At 35.2% G+C, this 20606-nt stretch overlaps 2 protein-coding genes across 3 annotated transcripts; one reads left to right on the top strand and one right to left on the bottom strand.

Annotated features, from left to right (window-relative positions):
* The first annotated feature begins 1304 nt into the window (after positions 1-1304).
* On the top strand, positions 1305-5476 carry btbd3a (BTB (POZ) domain containing 3a). The gene is made up of 5 exons (XM_048196225.1): positions 1305-1406; positions 1999-2202; positions 2302-2392; positions 2874-2992; positions 4046-5476. The coding sequence occupies exons 2-5, from the start codon at positions 2060-2062 to the stop codon at positions 5076-5078; spliced, it is 1386 nt and encodes a 461-aa protein (XP_048052182.1). The 5' UTR covers positions 1305-1406; positions 1999-2059; the 3' UTR covers positions 5079-5476.
* A 4680-nt stretch (positions 5477-10156) lies between these two features.
* On the bottom strand, positions 10157-19780 carry esf1 (ESF1, nucleolar pre-rRNA processing protein, homolog (S. cerevisiae)). Of its 2 annotated transcripts, none has more exons than XM_048196222.1 (14): positions 19630-19780; positions 18705-19137; positions 18257-18540; positions 14635-14748; positions 14423-14532; positions 13938-14090; positions 12982-13096; positions 12733-12892; positions 12440-12598; positions 11406-11530; positions 11222-11318; positions 11041-11129; positions 10822-10971; positions 10157-10658 (listed from the first exon to the last, which is right to left on the bottom strand). In XM_048196222.1, exons 2-14 carry the CDS (start codon positions 19099-19101, stop codon positions 10356-10358), a joined length of 2256 nt encoding a protein of 751 aa, XP_048052179.1. In that variant the 5' UTR covers positions 19102-19137; positions 19630-19780; the 3' UTR covers positions 10157-10355. The 2 variants fall into 2 exon arrangements, with proteins under 2 accessions (XP_048052179.1, XP_048052181.1); XM_048196224.1 differs by having other exon boundaries at positions 18705-19142; positions 19638-19755.
* Positions 19781-20606: the final 826 nt, after the last annotated feature.

The following is a 20606-nucleotide window of genomic DNA, read 5'->3' as shown; positions in this document are numbered from 1 at the left end:
TAATTTGTGATAATTTTGCACTGATAAGGGACAACACAAACTACGAAAACATATTTTATTACATAAACAGTTTATACATAGACAAAACTTAAATATTCGATTCCTCAAAATATCCACCATTAGCAGCTATCTGACCTAAACTGGGTTCTGATTGGTTCATTGTATTCTAAACTTAATTGGCAATCAGTTGTTGAAGCTATTAAGGTGTGCTGACCCAAAAATCTTTTACAAACCTGGGCCAAGTTTAAACCAGTAACCAGGCATCACAGCTGGCAAAGGGGCATGTCTGACTTTGACATGTATATATTGCCATTATTATGTAATCAAAATGAAAATTATTCTTGCTGGTCTTCAATGATAATGTCAAGTTACTTTAATGTATTTGCACCAAAAAAAAAAAAAACACACTTTGCAAGGGGTGTTTCCAAACTTTTGGAGGGCAGTGTAGATGAAAATTGAAAAGAGGACCAACTGAGGAAATTGCCACAATAATTTGTTATTTTACTCAAAATAAAATATACTATTCTATAATTTATTTTTCAGAGTTTTAGCTTGATAATTTCTGGCTAAAACCTTTAACTTTGAGTGGGTTTTACTGGACAGAAAAGAAATATTATATATAATATAAATAATATAATATAATATACACAAATTATATTATGACATTATAATATTATGACAAATAATAGGAAATAACAATATACTAATAAGACAAAAAATACAATAAATATACAATAAATAAAAAAAAAAATGTATATGTCAATTTGGCTCGGGACAGACGTCATTATAACGATTTAAAAAAAGGTTACCAAATATTCTAAAACTTTGCATCGAGCGCCACCTGCTGGTCTTTATTCACTCTGTCAGCATGAATAAAAAAAAATAGACCTACATAAAAATAAATATTTTCTTTGTTTAATTTTTTTCTTTGGCATTAAGTAAATAATTTGGCAGCGATTTTGCTTACAATATTGTTTGCAATAACCACCTTATCACATCAAGGCACAGCTGTATTAAATTTATTCTGTGGTTGCCCTCAACACCAGTTTTTAGGCTCTAAATGTTAACACATCCCAAATAAAATATTTTAGTAATTCTTGAGAAAATGAATCGCAATAGTATATAATTGATTAAATGTATAAATATAATAAAGGATGAAAAGTTAGTAGTACCTACAGCTAGATGCGAGTAGTATTTTCTTCTTCTTTCGTCTCCTTAATAATAATAATAAATAATAATAATAATAATAATAATAATATATTTGGAAAAAAGTGCTTGTTTGAATGGCGCATGCGCACTGCGCAGTCCGTCAGGCGGATCCTCCGATCATGGAGGATGTTGATGTGTAAACCAGCTGCAAACTTTCCTCACTCTTTCACTAAACGTGCAGCATTAATCAGCCTCTGGTAATTACGACTATTGAGCTGTTATGGAATAATGAGCGCAGGCATGTCGTGATGGTGTTTTAGTTTGATGTTTTGGGGTTTTTTAAGGTTTATGAGTCCGGTGGCTGTTTTTGTTTATTTCCTGTTGCTTGCATCTGAATTCAGATCAGCATCTGTTATTACTGATATCAAAGGATTTACGAAATGCATGTGCTTCTGGATCATTTAAACGCTCATTTAACAATATCTTTTGCTGTTCTGTGAATATATTGATGATTATCGCATATTTAGCTGTGGATGCTAACTGTGTTTATGTGAGTCCAGCAATGAATGTGAATTAACTTCGCTTCGTATGTGAACTGATTCGGTTTAATAAACGAGTTTAAGTCTGCATGGATGAGAAAAATCAAATCAAATAGACTGTAATGACAGTGAAATTGTTTTATAAAAGATTGACAATATCATAGCTTATACATCCATGTTACTAATAAGATAAGTAAATATATAATGATAATTTCAAGCATTTATATTCAAATGTTATATTAAAATGCTTTTTGTGTAATTTAGATTATCTGGAGTGCATTTTGTCTTTTTTCCCCCTCAATCTTTCCAGTTTCTCAGGTTGCCAGATCCTCTGCCATGAAATCCTCCTGATTAATTGACGTGTTGGTAAAATGGCCGCTGAGCTATTTCCTGCCAAAAAACTGCCCACTGTCACAGCCACCGCTGTCCAGCAGTACCAACAGCAGAACGTCAGCAACAACAACACTATTCAGGGATGTAACTGGCAAGGCTTGTATCCCACGATCAGAGAGAGGTAATTCTCTGTTCCACATGCCTACCTAGACAGCATGTGATGTTGCACTGATGGCACTGGATGTAAAGGGTCTTTTCATTATTCATTTGTCCTCTGCAGAAACTCAGTCATGTTCAACAACGAGCTGATGGCCGATATTCATTTTGTGGTGGGGCCCCCTGGAGGAACCCAGAGAGTCCCGGGACACAAGGTACAGAATTATCACCGTTCAGCCGTGCAAAATCAAAATATGGGCATCGAATCACTCCAGTTTGTTGCAGAATGGTGAATCTCGTGAAAACATGTCCATACATTTACATATATGCATTTGGCATATGCTTTTATCCAAAGCAACTTAAATTGCATTCAAGCTATAAATTTTTTCCCCCTTGGGAATCAAACCATGACCATTGCTCCACTGTTTGAGCTAAGATATATACACATTTTATATATATATATATATATATATATATATATATATATATATATATATAAATACACACACACATAAGAAATTTTATTTATACTTGTTCAATTTTCTTAATGCAAAATATATATTTTTTTGACTGGACTGGGACATGTTCTTGATAGGTTTCACGAGATTCACTGTTAGCAAATGCAGGAATAAATAAAACAGAAAATGAGTGATGCTCATAATCTCTGTTTGAATTCATTTTCTTTCTCTCTTTCAGTATGTCCTGGCTGTGGGCAGTTCTGTATTTCACGCCATGTTCTACGGAGAACTGGCTGAAGATAAGGATGAGATCCGGATCCCTGATGTGGAGCCTCCTTCTTTCCTTGCCATGCTAAAGTATGACATTCAGACTCTAGCATAAACATAGCCACAAAGCTAATAATCATGAATTAAAAGATGCAAATGTCACATTTTCATGTCATGGGGTCTTAAAGAGTGAATATATAATGTGGGGTCCAAAGGTCTGAGAGCATTAGAGAATTTCTTTTCCTAATAAAGTAATTATATTTTTAATATTATATAATTTAAAAAAAAAATTTATATTATATGAAATTATATAATTTTTATTGGATATTTAATAAAATAAATGTATTTTAAAGTCTTTAAAGAGGAAAATGTAATGTGGGGTCCAAAAGTCTGAGACCACTAGTGAATATGTATAAATTCATATTTTATAAAATTATATATATATATATATATTTTTTTTCTATATATATATATATATATATATATATATATATATATATATATATATATTAGATTTTCTAATAAATAAATAATTAATATAGATCTAATATTTATTTTTGTTTTCCTATTATAAGACATTACAAAAACAACAATTTTGATGTCATGGTGTCTTTAAAGATGAACATAGTTCACTAGAGACCACTTGTGAATATTTATATATTACATATTTTTATTTTATTTTATAACAATATCTATCTACCAAAATAAATTTAAAATTCTACTTTTTTATTACTTTTATTTTATTTTATAACAATATTTATTTATTTACTTATCTATCTATCTATCTATCTATCTATCTATCTATCTATCTATCTATCTATCTATCTATCTATCTATCTATCTCCCTAGCAAAATAAATTAAAAATTCTACTTTTTATTTACTCTTATTTTATTACAAAAACTCAGATTTTGATGTTATGGTAGGGTCCAAAAGGTTTATTTATTTATTTTTTTTTTTTTTTATAGTATAATTTTACATTAAATACATTTACATTTATTTATTTATAAATCTAATACCGCATTTCAAATTATATTGTCATTAGCATTATATTTAGTTGAATAAATGAATTTAATTTCTCACTCGCTTCAATGACAGCAGCATTCAGTAGAATGTAATGTTATTTTTTTGCACTCTGTTGTCAGGTATATCTACTGCGATGAGATCGACCTGTGTGCAGACACCGTCCTCGCCACACTGTACGCCGCCAAAAAATACATTGTTCCCCACTTGGCCCGCGCTTGCGTCAACTTCCTGGAGACCAGCCTGAGCGCTCGAAACGCCTGCGTCCTGCTCTCTCAGAGCTGCCTGTTCGAGGAGCCCGACCTCACTCAGCGCTGCTGGGAGGTTATCGACGCACAGGCCGAACTCGCCCTCCGCTCGGAGGGATTCTGCGACATCGACACTCAGACTTTGGAGAGCATCCTGCGCCGTGAGACGCTCAACGCCAAGGAGATGGTGGTGTTCGAAGCGGCGTTGAGCTGGGCGGAGGCCGAGTGTCACCGACAGGAACTCCAGCCAACCATCGAGAATAAACGGCTTGTTTTGGGAAAGGCCATCTATCTGATACGGATCCCGGCGATGGCGCTCGACGATTTCGCTAATGGCGTTGCTCAGTCGGGCGTGTTGACGCTCACCGAGACCAACGATATTTTCCTGTGGTACACGGCGGCCAAGAAACCGGAGCTGAAGTTCGTCTGCAAACCACGGAAAGGGTTGACGCCGCAGAAGTGCCACCGCTTTCAGTCGTGCGCGTACCGCAGCAATCAGTGGCGGTACCGCGGGCGCTGCGACAGCATCCAGTTCGCCGTGGACAAGCGCGTCTTCATCGCCGGGTTTGGGTTGTACGGCTCCAGCTGCGGTTCGGCGGAGTACCAGGCCAAAATCGAGCTGAAGCGCCAAGGAGTGACGCTCGGCGTCGCCATCATCAAATACTTCTCCGACGGCTCCAGCAACACCTTCCCTGTGTTCTTCGAGTACCCGGTGCAGATCGAACCGGATACCTTCTACACGGCCAGCGTGGTTCTGGACGGGAACGAGCTGAGTTATTTTGGCCAGGAGGGCATGACCGAGGTCCAGTGTGGGAAGGTGACCTTCCAGTTCCAGTGCTCGTCGGACAGCACCAACGGGACGGGTGTGCAAGGGGGGCAGATACCTGAACTCATATTTTATGCTTGAGAGAGCGTCCTGCTCACAACTGATTAATCAGAAACCAACGGTTTTGTTCCTTAATGAAGTGCTGCTCAGATTTTGCACAAAGGCTGCAAAAAGAGTATTAGAGATTACTGACAATCCTTATAGACTATATTATAACTGTTAGTGCACCTAAAAAGGAAAATTCAGTCATTTACTCATCCTCATGTCTTTCCAAAATGTGTTCAACTTTATACTCTTAAACCAAGTCAATGAAGATTGGGGCTGTCAGGTAGGGAAGCTTGTTTCCACCATGAAATAAAAAATAAAAAAGGTAATTGTGACTTTTTATCTCACAATTCTGACTTTTTTTCACATAATTGTGAGATATAAACTCACAATTGCGAGTTATAAAGTCAGAATTTTGAGTTATGAAGTGAGAATTGTGAGATAAAGTCAGAACTGCGTGTTATAATGTCCAATAGTAAGGGGAAAAAAAACTTTTTTTTTGTCTCAGAATTGCAAGTTTATATCAAAAAAGTCAGAATTGCGTGATAAAAATGCAATTGCGAGAAAAAAATCAGTATTGCGACTATGTATCTCACAATACTGACTTTTCTTTTCACAATTGCAAGATAAAAAGTTGCAAAAATACCTTTTTTATTTAGCGACGGAAACAAGCTTCCATAGTCAGGCTTCAGAAAGAGCAAAAAAACAAACAAAAAACCTTTAAAACATCTCAAAAGTGGCTCATATAACTTGTGCGCTATAATATACACTGTGAAATATACACTGCCATACAAAATCTTGGGGTCAGTAAGTTTGTTTTTAAAAGAAATTAATACTTTTATTCAGCAAGGATGCATTAAATTGATCAGAAGTGACCGTAAAACATTTATAATGTTATAAAAGATTTCTATTTCAAATAAATGCGGTTCATTGGAACTTTCTATTCATCAAAGAATCCTGAAAGAAAAAAATCCATGGTTCCCATAACAATATTAAGCACACAACTGTTTTCATCATTGATAATAAGAAATGTTTCTTGAGCATCAAATCATCATATTAGAATGATTTCTGAAGGATCATGTGACACTGAAGACTGGAGTATTGATGCTGAAAATTCAGCTTTGATCACAGGAATAAATTACATTTTAAAATATATTCACATAAAAAAACTTATTTTAAATTGCAATAATATTTCACAATATTGACTGTTTTTACTGTATTTTTGATCAAATAAATGCAGCCTTGGTGAGCAGAAGAGACTTCTTTCAAACTTTTGAACAGTTTTGAACGACCCCAAACTTTACTAAAACAGTAGTGCAAAGTTATTTGTTATTTATGTCAAGATGCGTCTTGCGATTTTTGACATTGTTGAAGCCGAAGGCAATTGGTTATTGCAAGGTTTGCAACTAAATGCCCAGTTTAAATATGCATATGCAAATGAGATTGGAAGGAATGGCTCTTAATTAAAAATTACTTGAATTTCCTCACATAAAGCTATTATAAAACTTCAGATCACATGGGGGAAAAATGGTGCACAACTCAAATAGGTGACATGAGCAAATGACCTAATTTTCATTTTTGTGTGATGTATTTTAAGAACAGAGATTAAGATCCTCTGATTTAGCTGGACACATCTTTGTCTCAAAGCATTCATGAAAATGACTTTAGTAAGAACAAGTCTGCTAAAAATACATAGAAATCTTAACAGTTAATAACATCTTGATCACATAAATACTAATAAATCCACATAAACACTAACCCCGGGTTTCACAGACAAGGCTTAAGTCTAGTCCCAGACTAAAATGCATGTTTGAGCAGTTTTAACTGAAAGAAACTTGCTCTGATACATCTTAAAATATTTCACTGCCATTGTTTTGTCTCAAGATGCACACCAGTAATGTTTTTTTTCTAGGGTACGTATAAAAGCTGATTGAACTAAGGCCTAATCCTGCCTTAGTCAAAGCCCTGTCTGTGAAACCGGGCCTAAAACCCTCTAGACACACAGGGTCTCTTTCTGTTTCACAGGTCACATGATTGATTATCTTGTGACTGACAGCGTTTAAGCTGAATTGTCATTCCGTTGATGTTTACCGTCTGCTCTGACTAACAGCAGACCTGTTGTGTTTCTTGTGAGAAAGATGATAATTAGTGAAGTCACACGCTTGATTTATTCTACAGAATCATATTTGTATCACCTTGTGCGTCGTATCGTAATGAAACTGTATTTTACTGAACTCTAAAGTATTTGTATAATTTTTTTACACGTGAAGCACAATTTGTCCTGAAGCGTTTCGCTAAGAACTTATTTTCTCTACTTAATATTCATGTAATCCTATATTTTATAGCATTTTGGTGCAACACAACATTGTATGTTAGTGGCGTGAAGTTAAAAGGGGTTTTACAAAGACAAAGAGAGAAGACTAGGAGAGAGATAACTAGTGGTGCTGGTTAAGACAAAAATCACTATTACTATTGCTCAAACTTTGGTTATTGATTTTATTAAAGTATTAAACTTTGGTGCGCAACTCAAGGTGTTTTGACGCTTTTCCAAACAATCAGACTTAGAAATGGCAAACATGGACATTGCAGGAGGGTCCTGAGCCATATCTAAAGACCAGAACGTCATAGTTTGTGGGATCTTTGACTTAAGCCAGTAAGAAATCACCCTGAACACCTTAGCAACCACAGAAATGGCATGTCAGTCATTTGTAACAGCCTAACGTCGTGGCAGTGAGGCGGAGCACCACTCGCATTTTCTTCAGAAACTGTAAAAATGATATTGTGGTGATGAAATATTTGTGGGAAAACAACCTGAAACATGACACTCCACTCGAGCTCTTTCAGATGGCGTACATGTCGATGTCAAACTTTAATTGCACTATTTGTTTTTAACACTGTGGCACAATCTAGATTCATTTCATTCTGTTGGTTTCACTCTCGAAATGCTCCATTGTGATCTAGACTGGAGCTCCATGTTATTTGGTCAAATCAAACTTAAAATCTGCAATTTGTGCCTTTTCTGTGTTGGGTTTGATGGTGTGAACTACCCAAGCGGTTCTTACATGTACACTTTATATTCCTGGACCGTGAATTGAGGTGTTTTTACATGCTCTGAGCACTGGTTGTATTCACTGGAATTGTAAGTGTGATGAGAGGTTTTCATTCATTCATTCACAGCTGTATTTTGATATATGGCACATGTGAGCAAGCCTGTTTCTTCTGTTATGTAGAACATGAGGTGCCCGTGAAAGTGCCAACAGACTTTTTTGAATGTGTGAGCAGCGTTTGTGTCATTATGAATAAAGCTAACTTTAACTCCAGCTTTTACATGTCTTGTTTTTCAGTAAAAGTGTTACTCTGAAAAAAGGCTCTTTGGCTTTGTTTAAACATGCAGCAAAAATCTTTTTATGGGGGGCGCACATCAGGTATGGGTCACACAAAAATGAAAGTTCTGTCATCATTTGGAATATATAAGATATTTGTTAAAAAAAAAAATATTTCAAAACATATATATATATACAGACACTGGCAGTCACAAGTTTGGAATAATTAAAATTTATTTTCATTTTTTTAGTCTCTTTTGCTCACCAAAGCTGCATTTATTTAATGAAAAGCACAGTAAAAACAGTAATATTGCTAAATATTTTTAAAACATATATCATGTTGTATATTATATTAATACATAATGTATTATGTATTGAAAATTCAGCTTTGCAATCACAGGAATAAATTAGATAAATAAAGTTTGTGAACAAACTTTGATGTTGACTTGAGAAAGCCTAACCTGAAAGTTTGAAGTAATTGTAAAGGCTTGAATTGTGAAATAGTTTAAATTGAAAGAGAGTTTAAAAAGCTTGAAGCAGTTTTAAAATTGTTGATTTAAATTTGAAGGTTTTAGGTGTCTCAGACAAATCGTGACTTATAATAGAGACTTCTTTCAAAGACATTAAAGGTGCCCTAGAACTTTTTTTTAAAAGATGTAATATAAGTCTAAGGTGTCTCCTGAATGTGTCTGTGAAGTTTCAGCTCAAAATACCCCATAGATTTTTTTTTAATTCATTTTTTTAACTGCCTATTTTGAGCCATAATTAGAAATGAGCCGATTCAGGGCGTGTGGCCCTTTAATTCTCGTGCTCCACGCCCCAAGAGCTCGCGCTTGCCTTAAACAACATAAACAAAGTTCACACAGCTAATATAACCCTCAAAATGGATCTTTACAAAGTGTTCGTCATGCAGCATGTCTAATCGCATAAGTTCAGTGTTTATTTTGATGTTTACATTGATTCTGAATGAGTTTGAGGCTGTGCTCCGTGGCTAACGGCTAATGCTACACTGTTGGAGAGATTTATAAAGAATGAAGTTGTGTTTATGAATTATACAGACTGCAAGTGTGTAAAAATGAAAATAGCGACGGCTCTCTTGTCTCCGTGAATACAGTAATAACCGATGGTAACTTTAACCACATTTAACAGTACATTAGCAACATGCTAACGAAACATTTAGAAAGACAATTTACAAATATCACTAAAAATATCATGATATCATGGATCATGTCAGTTATTATCGCTCCATCTGCCATTTTTTGCTATTGTCCTTGCTTGCTTACCTAGTCTGTTGATTCAGCTCTGCACAGATCCAGACGTTCTGCCCTTGTCTAATGCCTTTCATAATGTTGGGAACATGGGCTGGCATATGCAAATATTGGGGTCATACATATTAATGATCCCGACTGTTACGTAACAGTCGGTGTTATGTTGAGATTCGCCTGTTCTTCGGAGGTCTTTTAAACAAATGAGATTTATATAAGAAGGAGGAAACAATGGAGTTTGAGACTCACTGTATGTCATTTCCATGTACTGAACTCTTGTTATTTAACTATGCTGAGGTAAATTCAATTTTTGAATCTAGGGCACCTTTAAAAATCGTGATTATCTCAAACATTAGACCGCAATATATATATTTAGAATTCAAAATAATAATACTGAATATCAAAAATTGTGTTCTGCAGCATAAAAATATCTCTAAAAGAAAAGATAACACTGGAAAATCTGACTTTTGTGTAATGTGAACAAACCCATGATGTTTTTGTCCAAAAATGGCAGGTCAAGCATGAATAAGTCTAAATAGATGTTTTAATGATTTTGATCAAGGAGATGATTTCATAGCAGTAATCATACTGCACACAAAATATGAAGTTTACTATCAAACAGCTTTTCGTTTCGTCTTCTATCACAGATGAGGCAATGCAAAAAGACATCCAGAAAAGTTGCACAATCCAGCAAATAATCCACTCCACAGTCTCTCGTTCTCAGTCTACTTTGTCTTTTGTTTCTTGCGCGCTTGAAACTGTTGAGTTTTGTTCTTGATGGATTTGATAAGCAGTGATAAATTAGAGTCCATGACTTTAGTGGTGGATGAAGTCTCTGGTTCGAGCTTCTCCTGTGTGGCTTTGCTCTTCGGCGTCTCGTCCTGACTGTGGTGCTCCTCTCTGCGCCGTAGTTTCTCCTCAAAGATGATCTGCGATGCTTTGGTCTTCTTGTAGGCCGGGTCGGACGGGTCCAGGTTGTAAAGATGGGACGTGAACATAGCCTGGAAGCGTGGGTCCTGAACATCCACCTGGAGAAGAATGACAGAAATGGAGTTAGAGTTGATAAGTTTGATTTATTTCATAGAATCAGTTCAGAAAATCTGATTCAGTGAGTCACACAAATACAAAAAACACATTTTTGCTCTCCCGAAAGTCACAAGTGAGAGTAAGAGTGACGGTGATGTTTCTGACCTGGAAGTCGTCGTCCTCCAGTGGTGTGTTGCTCTTCAGGAGCTTCTTCCTCTTCTGCTTGCTCAGGTTCTGGTGCTCTACGATCTTGTCGTAGTTGAAATGTTTGTGCTTCCCGTCTTCATCGTCATCCATCAGCAGCTCCATCTCAGCCTAGAGATCATGACACAGTTGGTAACCATGATACATTACCCATAAACACAAGTTGTCACAGAAACGTACCCTCTGTCTCTTTAGCTCTTCCTGTTCTTCTGGTGTCTTCTCCTCATCCTTCTTCCTGTTCTTCTTGTTCTTTTTGTTTTTCAGGGGTGCTACAATAGAATTGAGACAACATAGACCTCAATGCTTAATCTCTCTCATGTTGAATTTAATAAAGCGTGAGGGGAATAATGCACCGACTAACCTGCCGCACCGAGCTCCTCTGAGAAGAAGGGGTCGTTAAGGTCAACATCAGCAGGAAGTTCATCATCACTAATCACAGGCTCCGCCTCCATCGCTTCCTGCACCAGACAAGACAGTGTATAAGTGAGTCAGAAATACAGAAATGAAGGGCAAATGGAATAATTATTCCTCAGTGACATGTTTACCTTCTTTCCTTTCCTTTTCTCTTTCTTTTTCTCCTTTTTCTTCTGCAGGTACTCCTGCCATGGAGTCAGTACATCTGTGCCCATCATTTTCTTCTTCACAAGCTTCTCGGTTGTTTCTTTTAGTCCTAAAAACAATGAAGTAACAAAACGAATAATTATTAACATTATATATATATATATATATATATATATCTATATATATATATCTATATATATATATATATATATATATATATATATATATATATATATATATATATATATATATATATATATATATATATATATATATAATACAGATGTACAGATTTATTATATTTACTTTTATATATATATTGAATAAAGAATGAAATATATATTATAATATTAATAATATAATTGTTATGTGTATATATATATATATATATATATATATATATATATATATAAAACAAAAATTAACAATTATAAATTATATATAGATATATATATATAGTATATACACACACAATGCTTATATAACTAAACAATATATAAAAACAGTTTCTGCAATCATTAAAACACACACACATATATAATATGTATTATTTTATATATTCTACATTATATTTAATACATTTTTTATTATATTAATAGGTGTAATATAATGTAAAAAATTTATATATATAATATAGAATTGTTATTTTTTGTTCTATATTTATGTTATTTTATTAATATATATATATATATATATATATATATATATATATATATATATATATATATATATATATATATATATATATATATATATATATATATATATATATATATATATATATATATATATGTGTGTGTGTATGTATGTGTATATATTATATAATATATACACACACATACATACATATATATTATATATATACACAATATAATATATAATGTTATATATATATATATATATATATATATATATATATACACACACACACACACACACACACACACACACACACACACACACACACACAACCACAACCACACATACATATGTTCTTATAATCAGGAAACTCTGATACCTGGAACCCATGTGATCTCCATGTCCATGTTGTCCTCCTTCTCCTTTTCTTTGTCCTGAATGCTCTTCAGTAGATCTCTGTATTTAGCGATCTGCTCTGTGCTTTTCTTCCCTTTACTGCCCTTCTTCTCCTCAGGAAGAGGCTGAGCCGGCTTCTCAGCTGAGAGAACATTCAAGACAAAACATTTCAAGGACAGCAAGACTTTCAACTTCACCTACACAAGGACATGTTTAACAGGATGTTGATGCTGCTGCTCTTTTCCATATGATAGATGTGATTTAGTCATTACTAACCTTCCGTCTGTTTCTCTGCCTCTTCCTCCTCCTCCTCTTCTTCCTCACTGGAGGAGGCCAGGTAAGCCTTGAAGTCCATGTCCAGCAGCTCGTCCTTATTGAACTTCCGGCAGAGAGCCGTGACCCGGTCGTGATCCGTTTCATCCCACGTCAGGTCAACCTGATGACAGACAGCAGACACAGCAGACAGACGTTACCGTACATCGAGTTCAGCCGCTCAGATCTTGTGTTGTGTTCAGTGTGACAGACCTTGGCTGTGGTGGTGCCCGTCGATGTGAAGAGTTTGGGCTTGTAGGAACCATAATCCACATCCGTCGCCCTGTCCTTCGGCTCATCGTCAAACGTCACATCATCAGGGATGAACCTGCAAAACACCCACAGCCAACAACATGAACCAATGACAACTGAGATATTTTTAAAGGTCCCGTTTTTTGAAGCTTTGATTGTGTTTATAGTGTGCAATACAACATGTGTTCATGTTTCGCGTGTAAAAAAACACAGTATTTTTCACATAATTTACTTATCTGTATACCGCTGTTTCCACTGTCATAGAAACGGGCTGATGACTTCCTTGTTCTATGAAGTCCCCCCTTCAGAAATACGTAACGAGTTCTGATTGTGCCAGCGGATCCTGTGTTGTGATTCGACAGTAGTTTAGCGCTCCTTGCCCGGAAAGGTCACGCCTCTTACCATAACGTGGAGATGTACGCGCTCAGTGTTATTGTAAACATGTCTTTAATTTTACCCTATCAATTTGAGCCGGAATCAGACCCGGTGATTGGACTGCGGGATGAAAATAACAGCGTTTCGACGACATGGCGACAAACACACTCTACAAACGCAACTCTTGTGTATTCCTGTGGGCGGAGGTTAGTCAAAAAACTGTTTTAGTGACGTCATTAAAGAAGGAAGTAGAGGGATGTAGTCCAAACTGGCCGTTCGATGTAGGCGACTTCTGTTAAATAAAATATCTCGCTTGGCATTGAACTTTGAGCTTTAAAATTTTACAGATTTTATTTATACTCTGACAACAACATTACACACTAACTAAAGTTTGAAACATGGGATCACGAAGAACGGGACCTTTAAAGAAATATCCAAGTGCTAAGAAATGTAATCAGATTATATTGATGGTTTCAGTTTTAAAAACCATTTACACCATTTTCAAGCGAAGTTTTGATCGAATGGAGATGGGAGGGACTCACCGCAGGTCGATGGTGGAGCAGCTGCTCTCGTACTCGAAGCCGTCACACTCCTCGTAAATCTTTGCAGCCGTTTCGACAGAGTCACACTCCAACACGGCGTAGTAATACCTCAGACGCTTGAACTGATAGTCACGCACTTTCTCTCGGTAGATCCTGAAAGCACATGGAAGACCTTCATCATGAAATTACTGGATAAAATGACGGTTCCTCTGATCCACTCTAAATCCAGAGTGAATATAAAAATAAAATATTATTTTTAACTCACATTTTAATTAGACTGAATAATTTTTATAGACTGGTTTTAAGTATTGAATGAATTAGAAGTATGCTTTAAATCAGTATAACATTTTTTTTGCCACCAAGTTTGTTTGCAATGCATTCTGGTGTTGCCCTCAGTAGTGTACTGCAAATCTTGTCCAGACAAACCCCAATAAGAGCCACTGAAAGGTCATGTAAAACCTCCAGATGAAGATTGTGTCCAGTACCTCTGCTCTTCTGTGTCTGCTTCGGGGTCCTCCGGGAGGCTGGCGAGCTCCAGCGGACCCTGGGTCTGCTCTGCGCTCATCCTCTCCTTCCCAAACTCAGACGGATAGATCTGACAAACGCACGCCAACAATTCAGACTCACAGCCGCAGCAGAACGGAAATGATAATGCGATTGCGTGAGGAGCCAGAGGAGGAAGAGAAGGGATAGTTACCGTTACAGACAGCACTACTCCTCCTTTGGGCTTAAATGAATTGAAGAGAGCCAGCAGATCTTTAGCTTTCAGTCTGTCCCAGTTCATGTTACAAACTGCCAACCGCCGTGAAGTCTAAACACAGAAAATAACACACTAAAACACACCAGCCACAAACACCAATATAATATATATAAATACTTTTTAAAAGCAAATTGTTTAAACGGAGTGTCTAATTACACTAAGTGTCTTGTTGGCAAAGGCTATTTACACTAACTCCGCCTACCAATGTCTGGTTGTTCCACACAAGATTACAAAAGATGCGTGTCATTCAATGTCTGCAGTGGCGTAGGCCGTAGGGAGTATGGCATGTGGAACAGGGTTCCCGCTCTAAGCCAAATGTCAAATTCCCACACTTTTCCCTGACTTTCACTAACTAAAAAGCTGAATTTCCATGACCTATAATGAACGGAAAAACTGTTGTGCTGGGCACTGAGCAGACAAAAAACAGACAGTATTTTAAATCCATCCATTTGCAAGCTTTATTTACTTGTTCACAGATGTTTTTAGTACAAAACTAAGTTAAACATTCATACACTACTTTTTTTTTTTTTTTTTTTTGCACTTTTACCCATTAAATGCACTTTGATATTTTTCTGTACTTTTTCTACAGAAATTAATTCATAGTTTTTATGCTTTCAGGGGTTAAACGCTTTAAAGGATTTACTGTTTCTCATCAAGTTCATCATTCAGTCTTTTGATTTCTTCACATTTAGTTTTTGCAGACCGTCTTAGACTGTTTGACACTAGGCTATTTCTGTGTTATGATTATTTAAGTCTGAAATAAATAATTAATAATTATTAAATCATTAAGTGTCATAATATTTTTCCTTCAGAAGTAATGTTGGAAGTTTATCCAATGTGCATTTATTAATTTATTCATATTTATTCATTCTACCACAGTGAATAAGCGAAGGTAACGGCTACGCATAACCAGTTTGAAAATTCTGTGCGACTGCCACTAGGAGGTGAAATGCAACAATCGTCCAGTGAAAAGGCGGCTTACTGTGTCCTAACCAGACTTGACAAAGCTACAAGACGATAAAATCAATCATAAATCACAGCCAATCATAACAGTGTGTGGGCGGGCTCTGTTCACAGCTAAACATGAAAACTAAACAAAATTAAACCATAAAACATTATTCAAAATATATACTCGGTGAAATACACTTGTTTGAGCTTTGCTTAATATTAAAATGTTTTGAGCTTGAATATCATTTTGCATAACTTTAATAGCCACTATGAGAGCGAAGAAATAAAAGGAGACAAGAACATTTAAACTGTAAGTAATAAATACTTTTCTTTGTGCATTTAAGTCCTTGTTCCCTCTCTATGACCTGAACTATTAGCTGCAAAATCCCAGAAATATAGAAACCATTTCAAAAATAGAATCCTTTTTCATGTCGTGGCTTTGAATTGGTCATTTTGTAGCCAAAGCTCTTGAAATTTACATTTTCCTGCATGTTAACAGGTACAGGTGACTGCGTTTGACTTGTTTTTTAATTACAAAATTCCCTTCCCGAAGTTGACAAGCGGGAAGGGAATAAAATGCAGCTGAACAACGCAATAAAAAAATGCGGTATAGAAAAATTACATTTTGATAAATGGAAACTAAAATTTAAAGCGACAAACAAAAATCCCTGATATTCCATGACTTGGACAAAAAAATATAGAATTCCTTGACTTTCAATGTCTGGAATAGACCTTTTAAAATTCCACGATATTCCAGAAATTCCATGACCCGTGGAAACCCTGGTGGAAGTAGCTTTTGATGCAATCGAGCAAAGTTCGAATCCGCCTTTTTCTGAACTCGCTCTTCTCCATTTTCCCATCAAATATCAGATCAGAAAGGCATTTATTTTCACTAAAAATGAAGAAAATATTTGAAAAGTGGAAATAAAGTGTGTAACGAGCGTTTAATAATTAAGTATTTATCGGGTAGGGTTAGGGGTAGGTGTAGTTGCTGAGATAAGACATCTGTCAGACGCTTAGGCTCCGCTGTGCAACGAATCCTGAACTGAGCCCCCAACTGAATTAAATGTTTTGTCTTTCTATAAAAAGCAAAACGACAGTGGAGGCGTCATGTAAACGTAGCGGTGGCAAATTCTATCCTAATTTCACCCTCACACTTCGTCATGGCAATATCGCGAGACAGCTTTAAGGTTCACTTTCAAATAAAATTTTCCTGATAATTTACTCACCCCCATGTCATCCAAGATGTTCATGTCCTTCTTTCTTCAGTTGAAAAGAAATTAAGGTTTTTGAGGAAAACATTCCAGGATTATGATCGGACACAAATGATCGCCTTTGCAAGTGGTTCCGTCATTCCGCCTTCCGTATTCTTCAAAACGCTTCCGCTGTATGTCCTACACCTTAACTATTCAACGTACGGAACGAACGCGGCGGCAGTTCAATTTTTTTCCATAAGTAGAATAGGGAAGGCGTAGGACATACAGCGTAAGTGTTTTGAAGAATACAGAAAGCGGAATGACGGAACCACTTGGAAGGCGATCATTTGTGTTTATAAAGCATATACATTTGTATTTTTTTAGAAAATGGCCGATCGTTTTGCTAGATAAGATCCTTATTCCTCGTCTGGTATCGTTTAAAGCCCTTTGAAGCTGCACTGAAACTGTCATTTTGACCTTCAACCGTCTGGAGTCCATTGAAGTCCACTATATGGAGAAAAATCCTGGAATGTTTTCATCAAAAACCTTAATTTCTTTTTGACCGAAGAAAGAAAGACATGAACATCTTGGATGACATGAGGGTGAGTAAATTATCAGGAAATTTTTATTTAAAAGTGAACTAATCCTTTAACCTCAACGAGAAATCTTGTCGCATTTTAATCTCGCAAAATCTCGTCACACCCCTAGTGTAAACAGAATATATCGCTATTTTCACTTAGTGCAAATAGCTGCTGCCTCTTTTAATTGCATTATGCTAAAACATAAATTTGGTAGGGAAAAGGTTTTTTTTATTATTATTTTCAATTTTAATACAATATAAATTATTGTTAAATATATTTTTATATAGCACAAATATTATAAAATATATTTTTAATTTAACAAATACACTATTATTCAAAAGTATTAGGTCAGTGTGATTTTTTGTTTTTGAAAGAAATTAATACTATTATTTAGCAATGATGCATTAAATTGATCAAAAGTGACAGAAAAGACATTTATAATGTTACAAAAGATTTCTATTTCAAATAAGTGCTGTTTTATACATCAAAGAATCCTGAGAAAATGTATCACATTTTCAAAAAAAAACAAAAAATTAATCGTTTTCAACATTAATAATAATAATAACCACAAATGTTTTTTGAGTATCAAATCATCATATTAGAATGATTTCTGAAGGATCATGTGAGACTGAAGACTGGAGTAATGATGCTGACATATTAAAATAGAAACCAGTTCTTTCAAATTGTAATAATATTTCACAATATTGCAGTTTTTACTGTATTTTTGATCAAATAAATGCAGCCTTAGTGAGCAGAAGAGACTAAAACATTAAAAAATCTTACTCCAAAGTTTTGAACGGTAGTGTATATGATTAATAAAGGATGAAAGCTCACATTGTCACTGCGTGGAGCATCTTTCCACATCTCTCCCCAGTCATGCTCAATCTCCTCTTCCTCCAACTTAACATCATCATCATCATCATCTTCATCTTCATCAGAGCTGGTCTCAATGTTACCCTTCCCTCTGGCCAGATCCGGTCCATTGTCGCTGTCTTCATCTAACTCACTATCATTTTCTTCATCATCCTCATCCTCCTCCTCATCATCATCTTCATCATCATCACCTTCAGTAGAACCATCTTCATCATCCTCTTCAACATCAGATTTCTCATCTTCATCTGATAAAACCAAATGGTATCAAGTCATCAATAACAAACAGACATCACTCATATTGTCTTCAGAAGAATATAAACACTTTAAGATGACTGATCCAAAACATAAGTTACATAAATCGGATCAACAATGACAATAAACCCAGTAAGAAAGGTTTCTGCGGCAGTACCTTCTTCAAACACTCTCACTCCCTTTATCGGCAGCTCTTTAGTTTTCTTAGCTTCTTCCTCCTCTTCAGATTCATCACTCTCGTCTTGAGGTTCCTCATCAGCCTCTTTCTTCTTCCTCTCAGTCTCTTCTGTCTTCTCGTCATCCTCTTCTTCGTCTGACTGTTCGGAGTCAGAGAGCTTGTAGAAGCGCTTGAGGTCCTCTCTGGACGAGTGGTTGATGGGTCGGCCGCGTTTATCCACTGTGTACTTCAGCTGAAAGCGTTCGTCGTGGAACATGGACTGGAAACGCTTGTCGATCTTGACTTTGCGCTCTCTGTTGGGCATCTCCCAGAAGCGAGGGTCCTTTTTAACCTTGGAGAAGCGGTCATCGCCGCTCACAGTGTTTTTGGAAGTCATGGTGATTATTTAGGAGAAGCAGATGAAAGCAGTAACCTGTGGAAAACACAAAAGAGCTTCATTTCTGGTTCATGTGAAACCAACTGGCATACCTGTCAATGTATATCCATTTAAAGAAATGTCACAAAATATTACAGACAACCCCAAAGAATGTGGTTCTTGAGTGTCAACTACTGATTTTAACAAGTGATGTTAAACCAAAACAAACTGACAAATAAGGGAGAATAGGGTAGAGCGGGGCTAGTTGTCACAATTTTTACTGCAGTACTTCTTAGTGTAAATTTATCTTATATTTTCAATAACAGAGCATTATATTTTATAATGTATATTTGTCATTAGGCTATATGGATTTATGGTTTCTTTTTTGGTTGTGCAATTATTTGTTTACAGTGTATTTTCTTTTACATTTTGCACAATTGTATATCTGTATTATTATGAAGGTAACAACAAGCAACTTAAAACACAAGAATTCAGTACAAAACAGACTACACGACAGATAAAAACACATATTTAAAGGCCAATACTGACCTACTGTGTTTTCGTGCGATGTTGCACAGCTCCACACGTGTTTTCCCGTGATGCTTCTCTACTTCCGCTGTGACCTCTTTGAAACCCCGCCTTCTTTTTCCTACGGCGCGACGAAAAGCTCAAAACACATTTTCGAAAAAATGCTTTTTCGTTTTTTGAAATAAAATATAAACAACTTAAACGTATTTTATTTCAGCGAATTGCCAAGGCAACATTTCTCATTTTCATTTAACGTTAGTTTATATTGATGTATTCAAATAACTAGCCTAAAACTATGACTGAAATAAAAAAATGAATAAAATTTTTTATAGACATATTTAGAAAAAAACTAACTCATAAAAACACACAACAAAATTGCTAAAACTTTAAATTAAAATAAAAACCGAAAATAAAAACTATAACTAAAAAATAAATAAAAACAAAATATAAAATATTAATAAAAACAGATTAGGCTACTAAAATAACACAGATTTTTTTTTAAATCGACATTGTAGCTAAGCTGGAAATATATAAATAAATAAATGTACAAATAAGAAAATATTCGCTCACTTCCATATTCATCATCAGTTTAAATCAGAAAAATATGACCACAACTCCTAAATATCACTATTTTAAATATTAATATTAATATAGTAATATACATAATATAATATAATAGTATAATATAGTATAATATAATAATATATTAATTTTAATATTTGCAGTTTTACTATTATCATTTATTTCCATTATTATTATTATTATTATTATTATTAACCGTTAAAGAATGAAAATTAAGTTCGAAATAAAGTCACATTTTTTATTTTTGTCAGTTGTTCTGTATATTTAGACGTTTTCCTTTTCGTACTTAATCTATGTTGCTTTTCATTTTAGAATAGAATAGAATAGAATAGAATAGAATAGAATAGAATAGAATAGAATAGAATAGTCATTTTTGGTTGAACAATCGCTTTAAACTGACTCCAGTCCATGTTCCA

Source organism: Megalobrama amblycephala, linkage group LG7, assembly GCF_018812025.1.
Source record: "Megalobrama amblycephala isolate DHTTF-2021 linkage group LG7, ASM1881202v1, whole genome shotgun sequence".
Taxonomy (NCBI): Eukaryota; Metazoa; Chordata; class Actinopteri; order Cypriniformes; family Xenocyprididae; genus Megalobrama; species Megalobrama amblycephala.
Note: the sequence above shows the minus strand (reverse complement) of the source record. Positions and strands in the feature narration are given on the sequence as shown.